This window comes from Python bivittatus, unplaced genomic scaffold (assembly GCF_059951505.1).
Source record: "Python bivittatus isolate LINGU-HERP-01145 unplaced genomic scaffold, Pbiv_v1 ctg000120_np1212, whole genome shotgun sequence".
Classification (NCBI taxonomy): Eukaryota; Metazoa; Chordata; class Lepidosauria; order Squamata; family Pythonidae; genus Python; species Python bivittatus.
This window is the reverse complement of record NW_028277037.1, coordinates 3,229,850-3,245,092: the sequence shown is the minus strand read 5'-3', so window position 1 is coordinate 3,245,092 and position 15,243 is coordinate 3,229,850. Positions and strand designations below refer to the sequence as shown.

Here is a 15,243-nt window from a genome sequence, read left to right as displayed (position 1 = left end):
CGCGCTCTGTTTGGCTGCGAGACATCCGGTCGGGCAGGACGGGGTCGGGAGGCGGCCCGCGGGCCTCTCGGGGCTGCGTTTTGCTCGCGGGGGAGGCGAGATGGACATTCTCAAGGCGGAGATCGAGCGGAAGCGGAAGCTGCTGGCGGAGAAGGAGCTGTTGGCGGTAAGCGGAAGGCAGCGGGGGCAGCGGCCGCTGATTTCCCGCCGCCTAGCCGCCTGCCTACCTCGCAGGGTTGTTGTTATTGGGATAAAGTGAAGGGAGACCGCCCTGCGAGCCTCTTGGAGGAGAGAGCTCGGGTCATTTAGGGCGAGCGATGGCGTCAAAGGGGGGAAGCGGTTCTTCCTCCTCCCTGCTTCTCTTTGCGGATGCAGGGAGCACTGGGGAGCCGTCCTCTCCCAGCCCGGCCTGCCTTGCGGGGTTGTTTGGGGGAGAAAACCCTGGAAGGAACGCCTGTGCGCTCCTGGACTTAAAATGGGTAACCAGTAGAGCAGTGTTGTCCAAACTTGGCCACTTTCAGATGAGTGGACTTCAACTCTCAGAACTGGGGAATTCTGGGAGTTGAAGTCCACTCATCTGAAAGTGGCCAAGTTTGGACAACACTGCAGTAGAGGGAATAGCCAAATAGGCAGCGGTGTTCCTGGGCGAGGGAGTTGGGACGGGTTGCTCCTTCTCCCTTCGCCCCAGGATGCTTTGACTTGGATGGGGACACGCACACACCCATGCACCCCCCCACACACCTGGGAATCGCCATCCCTTGGACCAGCCTACTCTGCAGGGGTGTTGTTGTGAGGAAAGCAATAGGGGAGGGAGGGCTGTCTGGGGATGTATGAGCTCCTGGGGGGAAGATGGGATGTCAGTCTAAGGAACCCAAGGAAGACCGTGCTGCACAGTATATGAAACCACAAACTAGACCACTTCGTTGTAGCCTAGCAGGATGTCCAAATCCAGCCCGTTCTGCTTACGGGTTACTGGATATGGTTGGACATTTGCCATTCCTGCTTAAAAACCCCGTCACATGCTTCTGCCAGAAGCAGTTTGTATCCAAGTAATCTACTCTTCACCACATTTTGTACTGAAACACCTATAAAGTAGTTTAGATCAACAAAATGGTTCCTAGCAGAGTCTCTCTCTATTCAAATGTATTTTGGGACGAAGTTATTGAATATTAATGTCTAAGTGTTATAGCTTTCTTTAGGATTACATATATTGTGTATGTGGGAAGGGGTTATTGATCACTGTGTTTAAACATGTATTTCTGAAATTAAAAAGAAACATTGAAAGAAGAAATATGAGAGTTCACTTAACGTGATATAACTTCTCTCTTTCAGGAAAATAAGAAATATTTCAAACGCGGTGAATTAGCTAAGAAGGAGGAAGAGGCATATTTCAAAAGATGTGGATACAAGGTAATGGCTTCGTATTCGTGTCAGGGATGTATCTAGTTATGCAGATTCTCTTTGGTCGCGTATTAAAATATATTAATCTAGTTATTTTTTTTCATTCTGTCACGTTTGCACTTTAGCCAGTAAATGAGACGCCACCGAGAGAGGTACGAGTTCCCAAGCTAAGTTTGCAATGCAGGAAGAGGCATGCATGAATATGCAGCTACTTGAGTTTTTATTTTTAGTTTGGCTTCCTGTGTCAAGGGCATGAAGCTGCTTGGGAATGGAGCTGCTCTTATTTTCTTTATGTTGTGTCCCACTAGGCATGGACAGCGGACCTGAGACAACCAGTCCTCCTCTTGAGGCTTGTTCAGAAGCTGTTAATCTCTAGAGCAGTGTTTCTCAACCATGGCAACTTGAAGACGTGTGGACTTCAACTCCCAGAACTCCCCAGCCAGCCATGCTGGCTGGGGAGTTCTGGGAGTTGAAGTCCACACGTCTTCAAGTTGCCATGGTTGAGAAACACCGCTCTAGACTGCTGGCTTGATTTCTTTTGTGTGTCAAACTCTTCAGAGCCTAGCAAGCAAGCCTCGTTTTGATTGGTATTTTCGAGGCTCAAAAGATACAGTTCTTCAAAGGCAATGAAATAATAGCTTTTATTTTTTAATCAGGGGAAATTCCTGTATTATTACTGATCAGTTGTGATCAGTAATAATACAGGAAACATCATAACAAATATATAATCTGGGAGACTTTTTTCCTTCTGCTTACCTCAATCTGGCATATCAGATGAACAGAAGGGATGTGAGTGGATTAGTGCAGCGTTTTGCATTATGGAAAGGAAGAGAAAGAGACTGCCAAGTTCACTTCTCAGGAAGTAGAAGGAGCATGGAGAGAATGTAGCCTGCAGTTAACCTGGCCAATAGGAGAGATCTAGCTGAATCTGTGGCAACCAAAACTGATCTGGGTCAGTTGTGTATTTCAGATTTTAGGAAAGCTGACTTTAAAATACAAGTAAAAAGTTGGATCGGATTCCATGGCTAGAAACTCCACAGGAAAAAGAAGATACTGCTGGTTGAAATACCAAATACACAAACAATTTCCATGCAAATGAGTAATGGCCAGATATATTAAAAAATCAGGCTGCATAGGAAGTTTTTAGGTGATAGTTAAAAGTGATCTGAGTGGGAGGGAGAACAGCTTAATCTAAAACCAAATGGAACAGAATAGCCTGAACGTGTAAGGGTAGCAAAAGGAAGGATAAGTTCCAGAATGAGCTAAAATTGATGTCAGAACATTATAAAGGATTTCCTTGGCTAAGAAAGCATCATCAGCGAGAAGACAATCAAGGAAGGATACGTTTTTTCTGAGGGAATATGGTGACAGAAGAAGAAATGGATGTTACTTATATTTAGGAATGGAAAAATGACTAATAGGGAAGATGTGGCTTCAATAAAATTGAATCTCTAGTATTGCAATATGGTCAGATAATCGTTCGATCACCATTTAGTCCTCGGAGTTCGATTTGGAAAAAAAATTAGGATAGAATGCCAAGAATGTAGATAAAATAAATTTCCTGTGGAAATGTTCTGATAAAATCATTTTGAGTTGTTCCAGCTCACCTGAATGACGCAGAGTATTCCACGTGTACACATTTGTTAGCAAGTGCAAAAATATACCAGTGTAGGTGCTTTTGCTTTGCTTAGACTGCCTTAGCTTGTAGATGTCTGATTTGCTTATAAATAGAAAGTACTGGAACCACGTATTTTATTTGTTTGCAAACACCCATTGCTTGCAGTTGGCTCCAGCTGATGGAAGGATTTGCATCTTTTTTTCCATCTTGGACTTAATTCCACTATTATCACAGCCTTCTTCCTGTTTCAGAGGTGAATGTGTTACATTTGTTAAATAGTATTTCTATGTATGACATTATTTTATGTCCTGGATAAATCATTGCCTTTTGGAAGTTTTAAAATGGTCTTGGACTCACTCAGGATGGGAGCGATGGCTGCTGTAGAACCAGCTTGTGTTAGCCTCATGTATAAACCTGCACTAGATATTTTCTCAACTGGTTTTGAGTTGAGAACGGTTGGTGTTGTACTATTTGTACCCAGAGATATTTCAGCCTAGGTGGCATACTTTCATCAAAAAAAAAAAAAGCATCAGAAATGGACTCAATTGACAGGCAATGGCAAGCTGATCTGACTTCTCTTTCCCCTCCTGCGCTTGGATTCCTTCCCTTGCTTTCTCTTTTAATGAAACCATAGTTATAGTTGGACTGGGCAAGCTTTGGTTTGTGGAACCAAAAGCTCCTAAGCGTTAACTGGTTCCCAAAAGTTTTTAGCTTTAATTTTTTTGATACTCCACATTCTTCATGAAACTGGTCCAGATGTGCTGCCTTATAAGTGGTTGGAATTTGGGGCAGTTGTAGTACCTTACTGAGTTAGGCTGCAGTGATGATGCAATTCTGAAAACAAAGGTAATGCCAACTAAACAATTCTGTTGGGAGTTCTAGAAGAATTTCTGCATGTCTGCTCGGCTGCATATTATCAAATGTGGGAAATCCACGTTCTGTGCCCATATTTAAAACTCTGAGTTATACTGTACTCCTCAATGCTACCTAGGTCCAGGAGGAGGCGGAAAAGGATGAGAAGACAGCGTCTTCCAATCCAGTGCTGGAGCTGGAATTGGCAGAGGAGAAGTTGCCCATGACACTTTCTAGACAAGAGGTAAAGACAAATAATTTGTACTTGTCCAAATTTTAGCTATCATCATGCAGTAGTTGCTCAGTAGAGGAGGTTTACTAGGGTAGTGTTTTCCTGTATATCTAATATTTTTGTAGAAGCCAGAGGAACCAGTCTTTTAACTGCCAGTGCACTGCGATAACCAGTGCAGGCATTTTAACTGCAGATGATGAATTTTTCCTTATTAGCTTCTTGAAAGTGGCTGTCCCCTTCCCCCTTAATTACAGCTGTGAAGATCATTAGCCTCGATGACTAGCTCTAATTAAGACTCATAAGGATTCTAACATTAAACTGGTTTTAAATCTTGCTTTATTGGCAACCCTGAAATGTAGATATAGTCCTTTTTTGCAGTTCAGGGAGAACGTTCCAGAGATTGAATGCAACCTGCATTACATCCGTACCTTCCCCTACAGAATCCACGGTGGTTCCCATTCTGATTTCACACTTAGCACATATCTAGATGGAGCTGTTTAAGCCAGTGTTTCTCAACCTTGGCCGCTTTAAGATGTATGGACTTCAACTCCCAGAATTCCCCAGCCAGCATGCTGGTTGGGGAATTCTGGGAGTTGAAGTCCACACATCTTAAAGCGGCCAAGGTTGAGAAACACTGGTCTAAGCACTCAAAATATTAGTGTCTTCTGTGATGAATGTGCTGTAATGGGGCATATCTGCTGCACTGCACGAAACTCTTGGAAGTTTTGAAATAGTAGATGCCCCTTAGACTTTTCACCCAGCAGCTGTCACACACCACATTTGAGACTGTTGAACTGCACATTCCATGCTGTTGAACAAGATGGAGAGTTTTGACAGTACTGGGAGTACTGTTAATCTTGTGGGCCAATGGATGCATGGGGAATTTTGAGACCATGCTGTGGGTGTTCTCACAAAATGGGCCCCATAGGGCTTTTAGCCAGCTGCAAAGCTTCCTAGATCAGAAGGCAAATGAAGCAGTGGGCCAGAACCCCCACAATTTCCTTTCCTATCCTATCCTATCCTATCCTATCCTATCCTATCCTATCCTATCCTATCCTATCCTATCCTATCCTATCCTATCCTATCTTTTAAAGAATGCCTGTGTGTCCCAAAGGCGATGTTGAAAATTCCAGGTTAAACTTGCGGCCGGTGCTTTTCTTTGCAACATGCTAATTTCCCATTCTTATTTTTAATTAAAAGAAAGTTTAAAAAATAAAATTCGGGTGGACAGGGAACTTAATGAAAGCCAAGGAATGTGCTGCCATACATGCTTTTGCATCCATGCATGACCTTCAGGATTCTGGCATTGTACCATTAATAGCCCCCCCACCCCAAAAATGCTTGAGATGAAATGTCCTCTGAGTTGAATGCCCTATTTGTGATGTTTCCTGAATGCCTTTGCTCTTCCTCAATATAGAGCACATACCTAGATGGAGCTCCTCCTTTCCACCAACATATAGATCAGTGTTGTATTTTCCAGTTGGTATACTGGAGCATTTTGCTGACTCTTTTCAGGTCATTAGGAGATTGAGAGAAAGAGGTGAGCCCATCAGACTGTTTGGAGAAACAGATTATGATGCCTTCCAGCGATTGCGAAAAATAGAAATTCTGGCCCCAGAAGTGAACAAGGTAAGTCTGTTGATTAAGGGGCATTAAATGCTGGAGTAATTTATACAGGACCCTTATAGGGAACTACTTGTTTCTTCCCTCCATAGCTTTAATGGATCTATCAGTATATTAGAAAAAATATCTAAAACAATATTTTATTTATAATATATTTTGCTTCCTTAATGAAACACAGAACACCTTTTCTCTGCTTATGAATTGGTTGGTATAAAGTCTTAAGATCTGAATTAATAGAGATTCAATTTGGACTTGTTTATTTGGAATTTACATGTCGTCATGAGTATGTTGGTTATTTAGGATAAATGCTTAATGAGATTGAACTGCTTCTCAGCCCTTGTTCTGTGCACTGACTTTAAAATTTACGTGGGGATTTTTAAAAGAGAATGAATGATTAAGTTGTGACTTATGGTTTGGAACAACAAATTTTTAGGGATGGAAACTTGGGGACAGTTTGTATTTCCACCAGATCTGTGTGACAGACTTTAGAAATAGGAGCACTGCAGTTGTGCAAATCATGTTAATCCTCCTATTGATGTGCCAGGTCCTATATATTGCATATTTCATGCCACCCTGCCACTGATGCAGTTAATCTTGGGTGGCTTCAAGATTTTGACTGAAGGTGAAGACTGGCCCTGAATTCCTTAGAAGTACACAGCTAAAGCTCACCAGCTTGATTATCTAGTCTGAACTTTGATATGTTTTCCAGATTAATTTGACATATTCCTTAAACTGTTTCCTTTTTGTAGGGATTAAGGAATGACCTGAAGGCTGCTTTGGATAAGATTGACCAGCAATATCTGAATGAGATTGTAGGTGGACAGGAACAAGGAGAGGATGACGCACAGAATGACCTCAAAGTCCATGAAGAGAACACAACCATTGAAGAATTAGAGGTATGGTATGAAATTTTGGCTGGGGTAGTGCATGCGTAAATAGATAAATTGTACCAAGCAAAGCTGGACAAACTATACATTGCAGGGATTCCCGTTCCTGTTGCTTTGACAAGGTTTTCCTTGTTTGGGATTCAATCCAGAGGAGCAACCCCCACCCCCCCCAGTTATTTCTTCCTCAGCAAAGCAGGTCAAGAATTTAATGCACCCTTCATTTTAACAGAGTCTTGAACTTTCTGCAGATCTCAGGATAGAAGAAGTGCCCCCCTTCTTTACTGGTGGTTCACTACTGGGAAAGTTTCATTATCTATGTGAGAAAATTGTCATCAGCAATATATTCTGGAAAGATTTTCACTCTTAGATTCATGGATTTCTATGCAGATGTGTATATTATCTGCACATAATGGGTGTCTTCCCTTTATGTTGGCTTTAGTCTTTTTTGGACAAGTTTATTAATCTACTATATTCCATTATGACTATTTATCAGATCAGATTATTTTCCTTTAATAGGATGTTAAGTTTATTTGTTTTCTGTACTGTTTGCAATCATGCAGTAGACACTAGTGGTTCACCCTCCTAATTCACTTAGCATTATGGGGTGCTACTCCTGCTTCCTGCTTTTTTTACTCTGCTTAGGTTTTTAGCTAAGGTTAGTTAGGAGAGCCAGTTTGGCGTAGTGGGTAAGGCACCAGGCTAGAAACCAGGAGACTGTGAGTTCTAATCTCACTTTAGGCATGAAGTCAGCTGGGTGACCTTGGGCTGATCACTTTCTCAGCCCTGGGAAGAAGGCAAGGGCAAACCGCTTCTGAAAATGTTGCTAAAATACTTGTCTAGGCAGTTAACAGGAATCAAGACTGACTGAAGGCACGCACGCATACATGCACATATTTAGTTGTTGCCACCTCTAGATTTAAGGAGGTTTGGCGCATGAACATAGTACCTGTCTTAACTCCTTAAAGCAGCTGCATCTTTTTGTGGAATTGCACACCCGCTTTCTGAGTTGCTGCATAATCTCAGGGGATGACATGGTTGCTTTAACGAGTTGCAGACACGTGTCGCAGTTACATTTCATGCTATCAGCGCTCCTTGGAATCCGATCTAAAGAGCAGCAATGCCCTGTTGGGTAGCTTCCTTTTATTACTGGCTTATGAAATGTAAAAAATAAGTTTTCAGTCTTGCTATTAGATATTTGGGTCTTTTAATATTTAGCTAATCTATAGTAGATATGTATTTGGATTCAAAACAGGCATAGATGGTTTGGATCCTGGTTGGGCACCCTCACTGTACTGTATAAACAAGTGTTTCTCAACCTTAACAACTTTAAGATATGTGGACTTCAACTCCCAGAATTCCTCAGCCAGCCATGGGAATTCTGGGAGTTGAAGTCCACATACCTTAAAGTTACTAAGGTTGAGAAACACTGGTATGAATGTTGGAAAAGGGTTCCTACAGTTCCTTTAAGGAGCACCAGAACTGAAGGGTGTCTTCTCCAGAACTGGAGCACCTTTGCTGGCATTGGATCTGATCTTTGATCACCCCTGATCTATAATGTTCTTGAGTTATGTACGTTTGCATCAGGCTTTATTGTTGGAAGTACATACGAATCTCTCTCTCATTCTGTCTCCCTCTTTCTCTCTTAGGCATTGGGAAAATCTTTAGGTCATGGTAATGATCATAAAGATATGGATATCATAACTAAATTCTTGAAGGTAAAAGCTTAACAACTCATACCTCAAAACTGTAAACTTGCTGATAAGCTACTGAGATTATTGATTTTATATATGTGTGATTTTAGGGTTAAGACCTTGGCGTCACAGTTTGAACTAGACATTTCAAGTGGGTTCAACATACAGAAATTGCTGGTAGGAATCTAAGCAAATGAGTAAAATCAGGCTATTTTAAAAACTATCTTCAGTTCTATCAACCTCCAGGCTCCTCTGACTTTTGTGGAAAATTCTGCTGTCTGTGTTGCAGATGGGAGGTGACAGAAAATTGGACCTTTTCTATTCTGGAAACCCTTCTAACTTTTCCCCATACCATGGACTTCTTTATAATACTGTTTTTATAAATGTTGCAAATGGTTTTGAGGGATCTTTACAATGAAATGTGGTATGCAAAATTTTTTAAAAAAATTATTTTGGACATCAGTTGCATTCTGTAGCCTCTGCTGGTATGAGGAGTTTTCTTAACTGTCTTTGTTAAAGACTTACAGGCCAAACGGATACAGATATTCTCAAAACGTGGGTTTTAATGTGCTGTCCTAGCTAACATTCCCCCAACCTGGGTGCTTTTCAGAATGACAGACTTCAACTTTAAGAACTCCCCAGTTAGCATGCACATTGCTGAGGATTGTGGGAGTTGAAATCTACACATCTAGAGGCCCCCAGCTTGGGGAAGATTGGCTTGCAGATTAAATGTAGTAACACTATGTTAGCCTGTGTAGAAAGATGGCCTAAACACACTTGCTATCTTCAGTTTCTTCTTGGAGTTTGGGCAAAGGAGCTGAATGCGAGAGAAGATTATGTGAAACGGGGCGTCCAGGGAAAGCTGAACAGTGCTACCCAGAAGCAGACAGAATCGTATCTGAGACCTCTGTTCAGAAAACTTCGCAAAAGGGTAACTCCTGCAAGATTTCCCCCCTTTTGGAATTCTTTTCTAACTGCATAACAACAATAGTTTTACAATATATTTTTTTTTTCCTCTGTAAAAATAGGGCAAATCAAACTGACAGCTAGTATATACCGTACTGGATTGTGAAATAAAATTGTTCCTGGGATGCTTTGTGTCACGTGGGTGGACTGGCCTCTTTTCTCTGCCAGCCTCTGTTGCATTTCACTGTATAAGAATTCTTTGTGTGAAGTCAGGAGTGCGATTCCCATTTAATCGGCACTGTTTGCAGAAGTGACGTGTGGGACTCCCCTCCCCCTTTTACTTAACAGCGGTGATAGAACACCCTTCTTTTACTGGCTGCTTCTCTGGGAAGAGCAGCGATCATTCCCTGAGTGGCAAACTAGACGAAAGCATGGAAAACTGGCAGATCAGCCTCCAGTGAAAACCCTTTAGGGATGGGGTGCCCTCCCCTTACATGATTCAATCAAACCTCGGTTGGCAAATAGATTTACTTATTTGATTTATATAGCTGCCCATCTCACCTACATGTCTCTGGGTGGCTTACAATAAAATAAATAAAATACACCAAATAGAAATAAAACACACAGCAGCTGGGCATCATCCAGCCAGTAACCTACACAGCCAGGAGGCAGGCTCTTATCACAGACGCAGGGCCCCAGGATCGGACCCAAACCAAGTTTTCAAGGCCTTACGGAAGGCCAACAGGGACAGGGCTGATTCTTATGATGTCTTTAGATTCTTATAACCGTAAACCTCCGCCCACAGGAGAGGTTGATTGCTGTGTCTCTTCGCGCTTACTGCCTTTCAGTCAAGCTTTGGGAATTCTGCTGCGTCTGTGCATCATGTGTTTTTGGTTATTTTGTCAAGAGCACTTTATTGGCCCTTAGAGGAGAAGGTCTGTTGTGGATAGCTTGGCATTTGGGGCTTGTCTCCTAATCAGGATAAACCAAGATTTGGCTAATTTATGCATGAATATAGACCCTGGGCCTTTTTGAATGGAACATGGATTTCCTTGCAAAAAACATGTTTTTTTTCTCGCAAACGGAAGAACTAATTTTTATTCTTACATGCTTAAAGTAAATACTTTTAGCTGTTTATGCCATCAACCGTGTCTCCGATTCTTTTATTTTTCCTTCTTTGGATAGCATTTTCCCAGCTATTAGATTTGAAAAACTTGCTGTATGTTGCTTTGCTCACTTCTTGCTCATTCAGTGTTTGTGTTTCATCTGTTTTTAGACTCTTCCTGCAGACATCAAGGAATCAATAACAGATATTATCAAGTTCATGTTGCAAAGGGAATACGTGAAGGTACTACCCAATTTAAAAGAGTCTCATGACATTTAAATCCTGGCGCTTCTTTGGGTTGAGATGTTGAAAGTATACAAATTTAATAAATAAATAAAGTCTAAGCAGCTTACTCGTTGGAGCAATATTTATTTTATTTGCTTGCTTAGGAAATGTAAGTTTATAACATGGGGGCAGGAAGATCTTCAGAGTCTAGAATTGTCAGTCTGTTTCTGAAGAGCAGAATTTCAGAACTGCTGTTGCTTAAGTTTTCCTTGCCTTGACTGATACTGACCAGGCTGTTTCTGTAGGCCAACGATGCCTATCTCCAGATGGCTATTGGGAATGCTCCATGGCCGATTGGCGTCACTATGGTTGGCATCCACGCCCGTACTGGTCGAGAGAAGATCTTCTCAAAGCATGTGGCTCACGTTTTAAATGATGAAACTCAGAGGAAATACATCCAGGTAAGAGGAACAGAACTGTGGATGTGTGGTTCAGAGATTTGTTTTAAGGTGCGAATGCAATATCTGTGTGTTCATTCTACAGAGTTCTTGGGCTCTCTGATTATGACCTTGTTTGCACTGAACTCTGCAGGGCTTGAAGAGGCTCATGACCATTTGCCAGAAACACTTCCCCACAGACCCATCCAAATGTGTGGAGTACAACGCATTGTGACAACCCTGCAGTCCGTTTCTGCTCTCGGGGACCCAGACAATGTGGAGCAGAGCAGTCTTTATGAGAACTTTGGATCTAAAGCCCAGAATAGACTGGAACTTCATGTGCATCACTTAGGTTCTGCCCAAGTGGTCACAATGGTTTAAGCTTCAATACCATTGTATATTTCCTTTTTTTTGTTTTGTTTTTGTAAGAAATGAGATCTCTCTAAGAAAAGTTTGTAAAGGTCACATTAAGAGAGGGCCCTCTAGCAAATGATGTGAATGAACATATGTTATGCCAGAGGATTATCTTATGCAGGTGAATAAATAGACTTGAAAGGGAGAAATTAATTTCATTCCTAAACCCAGGGTTATGGGTAAGTACGACCAAACAAGTCTGGATTTGTAAATGTGCCTGAAGAAGGAGTTGCTCTGGGTTATTTCCAAATCCAAAGCTGTCTAGAACAAATCACACTGGTTGAAGGCTGGTTTCTGATCCTTTCCCTGTTTGGACATGCTCTAATTTTGGGTTCAGATCTAACACACGCAACTCCCATCTTTCTGGTTTATTTTTTTGCTTGATCACCTGCTTGTTTGTATAGTGGTTCATTAAACCTGGAGCGCTGACTTAATAGGAACCCCAGATATGGTCATGATAGCACATTATAGCAATCTTGCTCTGTTTTTTTTTTTTTTTGGTGAATCTTGTGGGATTTTTAAAATAGCTGTTATAGGGTATGGGTCATAGTAAATAATTATGTTTCTAGGGTCAGCAGGAGCACCTTCTGAATTCTGGGAACAGAACTGGTTCATCTAAAAGTGGTTTTTAATGTCCTGGTTCTCCAGATACAAATACATTCATATTTGTTCTAAGTTTTATAATTTATAAAGTTCGTTCCTACCTATTATGTCTAGAGAATTATTTCTGCAGCATTGAAGGCTGAAAAAGTGATTTTGGTCTGAAAAAGAATTGGAACTGGAAAACTGGAAGATAATTGAAATAAATGGTGTAACTTTAGTAACTTAAATCATTGCAGTTAAGTTAGAGTGGTCAAAGTGTTGGAATAAGATTGGGCAGAATCTGGTTCAAGTCCACTCTTAACCATGTGAACTTTCTGATTTTGAGCCCTTTACACTCTCTTGGCCCAACTTAGTTCATAGGCTTGTTGTTGGAGGGATAAAATGAAGGGAGGTTTCTATGTATGTTGCTTTGATTTCCTGGTAAAATATAACTCTGATCCATTAGCCAGTCTTAAACTACATACCTGTTCCTTTCTGAGGAAATGCTGTTCAATCTAGGCAGTGTTTCTCAACCTTGGCAACTTGAAAATGTGTGGACTTCAATTCCCAGAATTCCCCAGCCAGTATGGCTGGCTAGGGAATTCTGGGAGTTGAAATCCACACATCTTCAAGTTGCCAAGGTTGAGAAACACTGACCTAGAGAATTATAGACAACAGTTAAATGTCTGTAAAATTAGCATAAGGTAATAAAGAAAAGCTAAAATGGGTGAGTTCATAGAGAACCCAGGGGGTGACAACAGTCACATCATCAAAGGATGACTTAAAAGCAGTGAAATAATTTGCAAATAGCACCCCAATAAAAAGCGCATTAAAAACGGCAGCAGAGAATTAAGCCTGCCAAAATAAAAAAAAAATCCTTTGTTTATGAACGAGGATCTGAATAGAGCCTGTCTAGACTCCCTTTAAGAAGCCTTTCTCTCCTGCTCACACTAGATCTACGGGAATTGCAGTAAAAAGTAGGGCTTTTTTGTGCTTCATCAGAGAGCATAGCACTGGATCATTCAGAGACATGGTGGCAAACTCCGTATGTGAATATTCATGGTGACACTTTGGCAAACTAAGGCATTTGAAAATTCATGTGCTGGTGATGGTGGCTTTATTGATTTTTAGATTTTTGAGCTTAAGTCTGACCCTGTAAAATTCTAATTTTTAAAACAAGTTGTGCATTCCATACCTCTTTTCAAAAGTTCTAATTTTGGTCCCAATTATTTTAGCCACCGGATCCAATGAAGCCATGATTATTAGAAAAATGGTGCTGTGGGGACCAAAAAAGGACAGTTCTTGACTGAACAGAGAGGCAAGATAGAATATTGTGAACAGATTGTCTTCACCAAGAGATGTGACTGAAAATTCATAGGGGTCTTTTAACTTGGGCTGGCAATAATGCCTAGAGCAGTGTTTCTCAGCGTTAGCAACTTTAAGATCTGTGGACTTCAACTCCCAGAATTCCCCAGCCAGCATGCGGGCTGGGGAATTCTGGGAGTTGAAGTCCACAGATCTTAAAGTTGCCAATGTTGAGAAACACTGGCCAAGACAGAACTTTCCAGGGCTTAAGCTACATTTCCTTGCTAGGAAAGTTTTGGATATGTGGATATTAACTGTGGGCAGGCAAATAATGTGATTAGTTAAGATAGCAGCATGCAGACACTTACCAGGAGGTGCAAATGCAGCAAAAAGGGCAAACTGGGTTTTTCCAGGTGAAATATGGAGAAAGGCAGAGAGGTCTTTTCTTACATCATGGCAGTATGTTAAGGGAGAGGCCATTTTGGCATAAAGCATTTTGAGAAAGTTGGCATCGTTTATTAAGGCAGATGCGGGTGAGTGAGCAGGGAAGCTGATGACGTATAGAGAATTAGCCCTAAGAAAGTTTTGAAACTTGAAAGGCAGCCTGTTGGGGGGGAAAGGGGGGCATTTTGATTTCTGCTATATTTGGGGGTCATGTAAGCCTAACATCCACGTGTACAGGAAATTGTTTTTGCAAAGAGTTTCAAGGCACTTGGAATGACAAGGGCTGCCTGAAATGGTATAGAAAAGAAGTTTATGGTCAATGCTATCAATGAGGAGCAGCACTCAACTGACTGCGTCTGTGTTTGGAATTTGGATTGAGGCTGGTTCATTCTTGGATGTGAGACCACCAGGGGATCCCAGGGCTGTAGACTAGGCTGGGCTGCTGAAAAACCATCCTGAAAGGAGATGGTGCCAACCACTCTGGTTGGTATTACCAGGAAAATTCATTCCTTTTTATATGCCCAGGAACAATTGTTTTCTGTATCCCTACCGGTCCCCATTCCCACCCCACCTCCCCCCAAAAAGACAGCGGAAGGGTTTGAGGATGTTTGTAGAGGATTAAGTGCTGGAGAGATTATCCCCTACAATCTTCTTCATGCCCAGGCTTCCTTCGCATTCATCATTTTCCAAGACAACACAGCAGTTGATTCCTTTTAAAAACGCCTAAGTTTCTCTCTAAAAGCAGAACAGATCTGCTTGGCTATAGAGACTCCTTTTGAACCGTGTTTCAGTTGATTTTTGTTCCCGTTTGAGCATGTTTGACTTCTTCAAAGTCTCTTAGGACAGGATATTACTTTCATCTAAAGTACAAAACTTTATAAACAGTAATAAAGGAGAGCTAGAACCACGAGTTCATTGTGTAATTTGGGCTTGGATGATCTTGCTACAAAAATAGAAGCATCAAGATGCTATTAAGAAAGTGTGGCGTGTCCTATATAGTTTTGAATACATAATCTTTGAGAAAGTTTTAATATAATTGGAACTTGCTCTCATGTTACAACCAAATCCTTGCCTTATTTCAGTGGTTTCACGATGTTTTTTCAGCTTGGCTTTGGTTGAATGATCTCTAAATAATTTAGAAATGCCTGTGTGATTTAGAAGGCTATAATTTTGCTCTGAAAGACAGACATATATGGATAAGAGCAAAGCTTATGTAGACCACCTTTAGTTGATCTTTCATTCTCCCACAACCAGGATGACCACTTAATTGTGACATGAGTGGCTCTGGGGGATAACGTAAGCAGATGTTTTCACCTTAAATTTACTCTTCAGATCGTATAAATCTTGTGCCTTTTACTAAAGATTTTAATTGGAAAATAAGAAATGTAGAGGGCACTATCAAAAAGGCTGTAGGTTGACAATAGCTTTCTCTCTAAAAATTGTACTGAAGGGTACTCCAGCTTATGAATGGTGGCTTTAACACTGATTTTTGTATGGCATTTGGGTTGAAATAACTTTATC

At 41.3% G+C, this 15,243-nt stretch overlaps 1 protein-coding gene across 3 annotated transcripts in view; it reads left to right on the top strand.

Annotated features, from left to right (window-relative positions):
* PRPF18 (pre-mRNA processing factor 18) overlaps positions 1-15,243 on the top strand; it is a 32,588-nt gene continuing 17,345 nt past the window's right edge. The window contains exons 1-10 of one of the 3 annotated variants that reach the window (XM_088134845.1): positions 1-166; positions 1,333-1,410; positions 4,011-4,115; positions 5,619-5,732; positions 6,476-6,622; positions 8,260-8,328; positions 9,095-9,235; positions 10,487-10,558; positions 10,846-11,001; positions 11,084-11,299. In XM_088134845.1, the coding sequence (XP_087990971.1) occupies positions 101-166; positions 1,333-1,410; positions 4,011-4,115; positions 5,619-5,732; positions 6,476-6,622; positions 8,260-8,328; positions 9,095-9,235; positions 10,487-10,558; positions 10,846-11,001; positions 11,084-11,101 (966 nt within the window). In that variant the 5' untranslated portion in view covers positions 1-100 and the 3' untranslated portion in view covers positions 11,102-11,299. Of the gene's footprint in view, positions 167-1,332; positions 1,411-4,010; positions 4,116-5,618; positions 5,733-6,475; positions 6,623-8,259; positions 8,329-9,094; positions 9,236-10,486; positions 10,559-10,845; positions 11,002-11,083; positions 14,307-15,243 lie in introns of those variants that run through there. The other 2 variants (XM_007429887.3, XM_088134844.1) reach the window with 2 other exon arrangements.